The sequence below is a fragment of the Schistocerca nitens genome, chromosome 11 (assembly GCF_023898315.1).
Source record: "Schistocerca nitens isolate TAMUIC-IGC-003100 chromosome 11, iqSchNite1.1, whole genome shotgun sequence".
NCBI lineage: Eukaryota > Metazoa > Arthropoda > Insecta > Orthoptera > Acrididae > Schistocerca > Schistocerca nitens.
Window position 1 is genome coordinate 89427374 of NC_064624.1, and position 10757 is coordinate 89438130.

The 10757-nt window shown below is 41.1% G+C and overlaps 1 protein-coding gene and 1 long non-coding RNA gene across 2 annotated transcripts; both read left to right on the forward strand.

Moving 5' to 3' along the window:
- Positions 1-246: 246 nt before the first annotated feature.
- LOC126212667 (zinc finger BED domain-containing protein 4-like) lies at positions 247-1635 on the forward strand. The gene is made up of 3 exons (XM_049940089.1): positions 247-438; positions 738-1094; positions 1208-1635. Exons 1-3 carry the CDS (start codon positions 247-249, stop codon positions 1346-1348), a joined length of 690 nt encoding a protein of 229 aa, XP_049796046.1. The 3' UTR covers positions 1349-1635.
- Positions 1636-1961: 326 nt separating this feature from the next.
- LOC126212908 (uncharacterized) lies at positions 1962-2752 on the forward strand. The gene is made up of 4 exons (XR_007540994.1): positions 1962-2026; positions 2199-2269; positions 2391-2454; positions 2550-2752. It is a non-coding gene; the product is annotated as an uncharacterized LOC126212908 (long non-coding RNA).
- Positions 2753-10757: the final 8005 nt, after the last annotated feature.

The following is a 10757-nucleotide window of genomic DNA, read 5'->3' on the forward strand; positions in this document are numbered from 1 at the left end:
GAATACTGTACGCAAACATTGTAATATATATCACCAAAAATAATATGGCATCATTTCTATTGTGCTTATGCTGATATGAAACCTATTTTTCTGTAGGTGAAACCCTTCCTGTAGAGGTGATCCTTGGCACCAGTAGTGTGGAAGAGGAGCGAGCTGCTCCAGCCCCATCAATGCAGCAAGGTGTTCAAAGTTCTATGACATCGTTCCTCTCCAAAAGGATCGGAGTGAATCAGAAAAAGAAGATAGATGGGCAACTTCTTCAGCTGTTCACTAAAGACTTCCAATCATTTTCAGTCGTTGAAGATTCGGGGTTTTGTGCGGGCCCTTAATCCTGGTTATGAGTTACCAAGCAGGAAGCATATTTCAGATGTAATGCTGCAAGCAGCATACACAGCAGGAAAGGAGACAGTGGTAGACAAACTGTCAGCTGCGAAGACAGTTTGTTTGACCATAGATTGCTGGACATCGGCAGCAAATGAAGGTTACGTGGCGGTGACAGGGCATTTTGTGTTTGAAGATTTCACCTTGCAATCTGTGTTGTTAGGATGTTCCCAATTCTCTGGTGCACATACTGCTTCGAATCTGTCGGCATCTCTAATAGGCACGACAGATAACTTCAGGCTGACAAAGTTTTGCTGGTTGTGACGGATAATGCACCAAATATTAAAAATGCAGTATCCATTTTACAGTGGAAACACTTTGGGTGCTATGCACATACACTAAATCTTATTGTGCAGAATGCACTAAAACATTTTGTGTCAATTCAGCAGAAAGTCAAAACTATTGTAGCATTGTTCAAGAGAAGCTGCAAGGCAAGAGAAAGACTGCTGACATACCAACAAAATAATGGGGCCGGTCATGTTAAAAAACTGCTGCAGGAGGTGCCAACAAGGTGGAACTCTACTCTGTGTATGTTGGAGCGAATAGTTGAAATTAAAGATGCAGTGAAGACTTCACTTGTACTATTCACAGTTGATTTTGAACAACTCACAGACGAGGAATGGAACATCTGCTCAGAACTCTGTTCTGTGTTGAAGCCATTTGCACAGGTTTCAACACAGCTTAGTGCTGAGTCATATCCTACTGGCAGCCAAGTAAGTTAAGCAGCTTTTTTCTTGCTAAAATGTTAGCTGTGGTATTATGGCATAATCATTTCTGAGATATTGTACTGTTTGTGTTATATTGAAGAACTTATTCCAATTTTCAGGTTATTGTTCTGAAAAGGGGATTATTATCAGTGTGTGCAGAACTTTTGAAAAGGCCATTTAACAGTGTGACAAGGACTATCATTGAAGAATTAACAAAAGGCCTGACGGACCGTTTCCACAATGTAGAGATGAGCAAGTAGCCACTCTACTAGATCCACGCTTTAAATCTCTCGTGTTTGAAAGCCGAGTTGCAGCAGATAATGCAAAGAAACAGCTTATTGAACTAGTAGCACAAAAGATGGGTGACAGAAGACTGACAAACACAGGCCAGAGCCATGAAACTGTGTCAACTTCAACCACCACTGATCCCTTGTCAGTATGGGGTGTCTATGATGCAATTGTAAAATCAACACAGCCCCAGGGCACTCCTCAGTCAGCTGCTATTGTGGAAGTACAAAGGTACATGGACAGCCCAGTTATTAGTAGAAGTGAGGATCCACTGGCATGGTGGCGTGAAATTCAATATATTTTCCCAAAAAAGTCTAAAGTGGTGAGGGAAAAATTCAACATAGTGGCCACTTCTGTGCCATGCGAAAGAATATTTTCTAAAACTGGTATCATTATAAATGAAAGGCGCACACGGCTGAAGGCGTCCAAAGTTGAAAAACTTATATTTCTAAATATGGACAGTACTAACTCCTGAATTTCCTGTTACAGGGTACGTGTTATTTATTGTATTTAATGAGAGATTACTGGTGATTTATACCCCAAAATATGCTTTTCTTATCTTAGATGTTTGTTTCAGTAGTGGATTCGAGAGGCACACCAACACCAGCAGATGAGCCTCCGTTTAATACTTGGGATATTATAACAGTAAGGTAAGTCTAGTTTGGGTACATTTTTGGCAGATTTGATCTCCCCCTTAAAATGGAGATATAACTGTAGGGCATAGCATATATTTGTTATGCTATATTAAAAGAGTACTAGTGGTTTTGTGTTGAAGTGTTTAATGTCTATTGTCGGTCAGTAAGTCAGAGCACTCTGTTCCAGTTATAGCTCCAGAAGTCAGTCACCAGCAGCAGATGTCACACAGTTATAAAATGGGAAACTTGTAGAATAAGGTACTAGTGGTTTGGATACATGTGTGGGAAATTTCACCTTTCACTTAAAATGAAGGTACAGTTACAGTCCTTAAGAGTATACTGGCAAATGGTAACTCAAAGCTCTTTGTTTCTGTTACAGCTCCAGAAGTCAGCAGCAGCAGACGTCACACAGCCATAATGTGAGAAGCTTGAAGAATAATGTGGTAGTGGTTTGGATACATATGACATATTTCACCTTCAGTTTAAAATTGAAGTTTGTTTATATTGGCAGGTGGTAACTCGGAGCTCTTTGTTCCAGTTATGGCTCCGATAGTCTTCCAGCAGCAGCAAATGTTACACAGTCCTATAGCGGCAAACTTGAAGTATAAGGTAATAGTGTTTTGCATACAATGGCAAACTTGACCTTTCGCTTAAAATGGAGGTACATTTGCACTGAGTTTAATTTTATGACACGTGAATGGATTACCAGTGATGTATATGTAAATACTGGAATTTGTAACTTAGAACTTAATTTCAGTGTCGGCTTTGAAATTTGGTCACTGGATACAACTATATTATCTTTCATGTTGATAGCAGCAATCATCAGATTGCAATCCAGTTAAGTACCTGTGAGGCATGAGATGTCAAAAATACTTTTGGGTTATTGGTAGCCTGTGTCAAGGCATGTGGCACCTCAAAGTTTGTAAGTACAGTAGCATTTTGTTTTCTGCTTTACTTAAAAATTGTTAGCTGTAGCACCCATTCTGACATTCAATTATTTTGAATTTCAAGTTTCTTAAAATGATACTGACATCGGTTTCATGTGTGTTAACACTAATCCATATATTATTGTTAATATATGCTGCTATTTTCCTCAGATGTTAACTGAAATTGTTTTATTGTAATGATAACAACACTTCAGCCTTTGCAAACTTGCAGTATAGGTTACCTGCTGAGAAATATTTACTGGAAGAAATGTTTCTTGAATAGGACCGAAAGGAAAATCACTGAAAATGCCAAACGTTAATTGGTGAAACATCTTGTGCTCAATACTAAATTTCATTTGCAAAACACGGAAGTTTTCCTATCTTTGTGGTGGAACACAACAAATTCTCATAATTGTGCTAGTTTGTATTCTAGAAAGGGTGCCAGAAATGGAAGAGTATAATTTTTACTAAATCGGGCATTAAATGTAAGTAGGTTGGAGTACAGAAAGGGTGCAACTGGCCTTCCCCACTGTAGCCTGATGTGCTCCAACATACATTTGTACAGATGTGCAGGTGGTTATAACACTAGTATCAAACTGCATTGTACCCACTTACTAATGTGACCTACCCTTGCAAGATCTGCTGCAGACAACAAGAAATCCGCTACTGCTCTTACTACCTGTCCAACAGTTGTGGAGGATTTTTTCCCCTTGGTGCTTGCCATGACATGTTTTGCCCTCTGCCCTTAAAATCTCAATTCTTGTTACATTTTTCATCCATTTTCTATCTCCTGATGGACCTGTATTGATTAAAAAACTAATCAGTGCAGAGGTGATTGTAGAACTTTTGCTAGTGGCAGTGTGGAGGGGCTCTACTCTTTAAAAAATAAAATTACATTGTGGGACATGGAATTATTATTAGATGCTTTCATGGACATTTTGTTTACTGAAAAAGTCAGTCATTATCTGAGGTATTTAAATGTTAACTTCAAATCTAAAACTGCATCAAAAGATAAATTTCAGTAAGTCTTTAACAAGTTTCAGTATCTTGCTTCACATGCTGGACCCTCCAACTATAAAAAACAGTTTTGCAGAGAACAGCTATTCAGATGTTAACATCCCAGAATTTGTGTAGAAGATATCCCTTACATTGTTAGTTTCATTGCGGTCACACTCTACAGTGTAGTGTTATCAGCATACATATAGAAGTCTGAAGAACATATTAAATTAATTGCTAGACATGCCTTAAGTGAATATGTTTACTACTAATGTGAGTCAGCTAAGTAGTCGCTGCAAGTTTTTATGTTGTTTCTAAAGTGTCTTTAGACAAGGATATTTCTGCTGTTTGTTTCCTGTTCTTCTGTTTCAGATAACTACTCATATATGCAGCAACTGTTGAAGCAGCCTCTGGCAGTTTATTGAAGTTCCGTGAACAAAGTGTTGTGTGGTCTGTTTGTGTAAAGTGATAAAGAAAAATGTTAAAGTGTAATTGCATATGTAATTGTGTATATATTTAATCATTATTTTTGCTAGTTGTAAGATCTATTTTCATGTAAATCAGAACATTGTATAATAGGTAACAACCGAATGAGGCAGTGTAGCTATTAACAGCACTGACCTCATATTCGGGAGGATGGGGTTCGCTCTGTCTGGCGATCCTGATTCGGGTTTTCCTAGATCGCTAGGGCAAATGCCGGGATGGTTCCTTCATCAAGGCCACAGCTGACCACCTGTCCTGCCCTTAAAGAGATCCTTTAAACATTGTGTGTATACCCATATTTTGAATTATTGATGTTTGTTGTGTTATGTTGAGATATTCTTGGATGAAATAAAAAAAGTTTATACATTTGTATTTGTGGTCAAATGTTAAATTACTGAGAAAATTGCAGAGTGATTATGGCACCGAATTTCCATTCAGGTGCATTGGGATCCTTCGCCTGTTTGAACATCCTGATTTCCATTTTGTGGGTTCCCTAAATTCCTTTAGGCAAATACTTTTGTTGGTTCCACTGAATAGGCCATGGCAGATTACCTGCCATTTCCAATCTGAGTTTCTGCTCAGTCTCTGACATGTTAACTATTTATTCATTCTCTTTATAATGCTGCAATGTTTTAAGTGTTCCATATCATTGTGGAAAAGTCTGAATAAAATTGATCATCTCACATGTACATACATTTGTGTTGGTTACCATTTTTTATTTTAACTTATCTTCTTTTTGTCCCCTGTACTCTTTAAGTAATTTGTATAAAACCCATGAGCTCAAAGACGAGCACTTACTACCATTTTAGGATATATTTTATGTACAAATAAGGTAATCTCTCATGTGGTGATATTACTGTCTCATGAACATAGGTGTCTTACATAGAACATACAGAAATTAAACAGCTGTGCAGTAATCCTGTAATATATATTTTAGTTTTGGGGCAGGATAGGAAACTCATCTCAAGTGATACATCTATCACATCTCCTACCTTCTCAAGAAATGTCAAAATTTGTGGCACTACTGTGAGCACAAACACTTGCTGTCTCATACATAGTATGGAAAGCTATGAAGTGTAGTAGTGTGTATGCAACATGTTAATACTTTCTAGGGATTTTAAACTTACTGAAATGCCTTGAGTATTGGCGGTGATCTAAAAATGGAACATAGTTGAGTATCTTCTCCAAGTACACCCCATCACTAATGCTTGGTAGCATCACGATGAAAAAGTGCCAGTGCTGTATCAGGTCAACTTGAATACAAAGAAACTTATGTAATTTGGTGAGACTTAGCTTTGTGGCATTAGCGAGAGAAAAATGAGTTTTCTCAATTTGTACACATCCATTGCAAATAGGATTTCTTTCATTTAATTAGTTTTTGGCCATTGACTTTGAAACATTTTATACATAGTTTGGAGCATATCACTTTTATGCGGGAACATTGTCCAGTGTACACTTCAAACATAGGTATTGCAATTGAAGCATTTCAAGGAGGTATATTTGGCATGAATACAATATGCTTACAACAATAATCACGTCAGATACTTTGTCAGTGTATTTAAATAAAAGTATAGATTTACTTACATTTGGGCCTATTAGCACTTGTGCATACTACATGAACGTTTTTGAATAAAATATGCTTTTTTGTTTTTAAAGAGCTCAAGTCAGTTCATTTTCTATTATGTTAAGCAACACTGAAAAACTCTGTTAGGTGCACTCATTGCTACGTTGAGGTTGTTATATGCAAGACTTAGCCCTTCATTTTGAGTGCTCATCTTGTCTTGTTCATGAGTTAGTCTTACCTATTCAGACGATTAACTGTCATGATATTAAACTGCAAAAAGATAAATGCAGGCAGCTGGCATTGACAAATGAAGTGTTTCGAAAGGATTCGTGTTATTGCCTCGTGTGAGACAGAAAAAAAGGAAAACGTGGAATCCACAGGTAAAGCATTCCCCAGGAAAGGACATTTTGTATTTCCTATAGATGAATATCTTAACAGGGACTGGTAGAGTAACTTAAGTAAAAAGTATTATTTCAGTTTTTACAGCACTTTACTGCAACAGTCAAGATCAGATTTCTGAAAACTTACTGCAAATTTGTATTACCTACACAATACCATTAATTCATACTCTCACAATCTAGATATCCAAAGAAGAATTGTATAAAAACAGTGAAAAGGTATTGTAATGACATCTGAGACATTAAGCTTTATGAGTTGTTAATCAATCATTCAGCACTGGAATTCTGTATACAATAATGCCAAACATGACAGATACACAACAAACTGAAGGCTTGGACATATGAATTAGTCATTCTCCCACCACAAAATCAAAGCCCTCACTGTAGATTAGTTTAACTTGTTTTTGTCCCAGGGACCCAAAAATGAGATGATTGTCATGGATGTGCAACATCTCAAAGTATAACATAAAGCATTTGAATATAAAACTTACCACCATTGTCATCGGTCACGAGATTGTCAAAATATGTGAACATATTGCAGTAAACTGGAGCTGCTAATATGTACAGTATTAATATACTGCCAGAACAAAACATAGTTATGCACTTTTAATAAGTTTATCACACACAGAATACCTGATCTTGACTGTTGTGACCAAGTGCTGTCAAAACTGAAATATGCTGGTAGCAGAATTTTTACTTAAGCTGGTCTAACAGTCCCTGTTAAGATCTATAAAGTAGGAGTTGCCTATCAAAAAGTCTTTCAAACTTTCAGTAAACTGTGCTTTATCTGAAACAAAGTTTTTAATGGTTGCTGGCAGTTTATTGAAAATGTGTGTTCTTGAATGTTGAACCCCTTTCTGGTCCAAGGTAAGTGATTTTAGATCTTTATGTAGATAGCTGTTCTTATTCCTAGTATTGATACTATGTATTGTGCTATTGGTTGGAAATACTTGCAACAAATTTCATTAAAGAATAAATATACTATAAAGCAGTGGTTAGAATATGAAGTTCCTTGAACAGGTTTCTACATGGTGTTCTTGAATTTATACCACAAACGATTTTTTTTAGGCCTACATGCTTTTACATGCTAAATACTTTTGCTCCGTTGAAGAGTTACCCCAGAATATGATCCCTTATGACATAACAGAATAAAAAAAGTATGTTAACTTTTTTACATTTGTGTCTCCTACATCTGACACCATTCTAACTGCAAATACAGATTTGTTTAGGAGCTTTAGCAATTCTGTGGTAAGCCCTTCCCAACTGAATTTATTATCGAGTTATAATCCCAGAAATTTAACACTGTCAATCTTTTCGATCTGCATGTCTTTATATGTTATGGGATTACAGAACCTTACGTCACGGGGTTAAAGCAGACGGGTGGAATCGGACGCTTCCATTCATCCTATGTTATACACATGCTGCAGCTGGAGAAATCGAGCAGTTTTCCAACTAGTGTACTCACACTTTCAACCATATGACTATCTTGTAGAGGAGTAAACGAATCATTCACATTACGTATATTTTTGTGTTGTATTACAAGGCAGTACACTTATTCTATTAAGTAAACAACACAAGAAATTAAGCTACGAATTTAACCTAAAGTATTCAGTTTACATATTTCTTCAAACTGAAAAACGCACGTTGTTAACATTTTACTTAAACAGCGTTGTGGCGAAGTTCCGCGTACTTTCTGTTGCAGCTGCGAGGATAATATTTCTAATAGCGACCGATAACCTACATACATATCATATGAAACACTAATAATCGTTCTAACATCAACTAAAATATACCCGGAGTTAATTAGCTAAGGTTATGACACGATTCATACGACATTCCTGCCATTTCACACTACTCGCAGTTATACTGAAAACTATTAACTAAACCGATGGATTCCAACTATGTCGTAATTTAACTGTCGGAGTAATCGGTATTCGCTAGCGAAAAATAACTTGAGAGTTATTAATAACCGTTAGCGATAACGGTTACTCCAGAGCAACCATTTGGACCACGTCTAGAACCTACTCCGTAGCTCTATGTTAACAATTTAACACATACACTGCTAATACTTGGCCCACGTTACGAGGTACAATCCACATTATGACGTACCCCTCCAAAAATTCAGAAGAATTGGTAAACATAACGGTATTGGTTCGTAATAGCTGCGAAATATATAGCATTTGCCACGAACTACCATAACGAGTATTAAGTATTCTTGTGATAAGTACTGCAAATATTCGATCCCTTACATCAAAGTCTTTAAAGAACAAGAGATACATCACTGTGGAGATGAACTCTATTTCAAATACTTTCTGACAAGACGTCACAATGCGAAATAAATGTAACTGCCAGCTGTCGGCTGCTACTGGTCGGCGAAAGGCGGGCCACACAACTGTTGCCTGGCGTCGCCAACAGATGGCAGGGCGGTAGTTACTCTTTTGCTCACGGCAGTACGTGTTGGTGAACTACGTAGTATTAACATCTGTATGCAAGAACATCGACCTGAATAAAATAGGACAGAGGAGAAAGGGAAAGAGAAGGACGAAGGAGACCGGGGCCGAAGCCCCACTCTGCTGCCGCTGGGGGAGGGGGGGGGGCGACCCGGCTGGCTGGCTGGTGGGGACGCCTCTGCTGCTGCTGCTGCTGCTGATGCTGCCGCTGGCGGCGGATGGTGGGGGCAGCGAGGACCACCGCTGGCTGCAACCGCTGGTGGCGAGGACTGCTGCTGGCCGCTGGATGCTGGCTGGTGGCTGGTGGCTGGTGGCTGCTGGCTGGGGCCGTCGCAGGCGAGGACCGCTGCGTGCTGCTGGCAGGGACGCTGCTGGCGGAGACCGCTGCTGGCTGCTGGCTGCTGGCTGCTGGCTGCTGGCGAGGACCGCTGCTGGCTGCTGGCTGCTGGCTGCTAGCTGGACCGCTGCACGCCAACGGGCTAGCTGGCTGGCTGGCTGGCTGGCTGGCTGACTGACTGGCTGGCTGGCTGGCTGGCTGGAACCTGCAACACCTGTCACTTCGATTGGTACCAGAACAGCACAAATCGAAGGGCGGTATTCAACCGAATTACCGCCGGAGATGTACATTGGTCAATTTTTTTTTTTTTTTTTACTTTATAGTCATTTTAAAACCTATACAATAGGCAGGCTGGCAGCAGCACACTACGCTGCTCTTCAGCCAAAGAAGACATAAGCATAAAAAACAGGAGAAAAACAAAAAAGCCACAAAATGGTGGGCGATAAAACAGGAGACACAGAGAGACAAACACGGAGCCGTTCACACTCGACGATAAACCACACTGCAAATTGTTGAGACGACGCACAAACACTGAAGAAGACGATGGCACTGGTGAACAATGGAGTGTGACGGTGAACACTGAACACTAAACACGACGGCACACACAAGACACTGATGGCGGCGATCTCCGGCGCGCGAAAGTCCACGTAGCGTGTGCGAGTCCGGGGACCTGCCAAGAGGGGAACGGGGGTGAGGTGGGGGAGAAAGGAGAAAAGGACGCCAATGGCGGAGGAGACGGGGGCAGGAGGGAGAGGGACAGGGGAGGGGAGGCCCGGGGGAGGAGGGGAGAGAAAAGGAGGGGGGAGGGAAAAAGGGAGAGAAGGGAGGGAGGGTGCCCTGAGGAGCATGCACAGGAGGAGGGTGGAAGGATCAAAGTTGGTAGGAGGGGTAGATGGAGGGGAGGAGGACATCATCAGGGAGGGGGAGCTGGCGGAAGCCACCTTGGGAGTGGGTAAGGAGGGTGGAGAGATGGAGACCGGGTGGGACATGGGAGTACAGGCGCGGCAGCGGGCGGGGGTGGGAGAGGATCGGGGAGACGAGCGGGTGAGGAGGATCGAGTTTACGGGAGGTGTAGAGGATGCGTATTCGTTCGGGGAAGAGGAGGAGGTGGGGGAAGGGGATAAGATCATACAGGATCCGCGTGGGGGAGGGGAGACGGATGCGATAGGCAAGGCGGAGAGCATGGCGTTCAAGGATTTGGAGGGATTTATAAAAGGAAGGGGGGGCGGAGATCCAGGCTGGATGGGCGTAACAGAGGATAGGGCGGATGAGGGACTTATAGGTGTGGAGGATGGTGGAGGGGTCCAGACCCCACGTACGGCCGGAAAGGAGCTTGAGGAGACGGAGTCGGGAATGTGCCTTGGCTTGGATTGTCTGGAGATGGGGAGTCCAGGAGAGGCGACGGTCGAGGGTGACGCCAAGGTACTTAAGGGTGGGGGTGAGAGCGATGGGACGGCCCTAAACAGTGAGATAGAAATCAAGGAGGCGGAAGGAAGGGGTGGTTTTGCCTACAATGATCGCCTGGGTTTTGGAAGGATTGACCGTGAGCAACCACTGGTCGCACCAAGCGGTGAACCGGTCAAGATGGGATT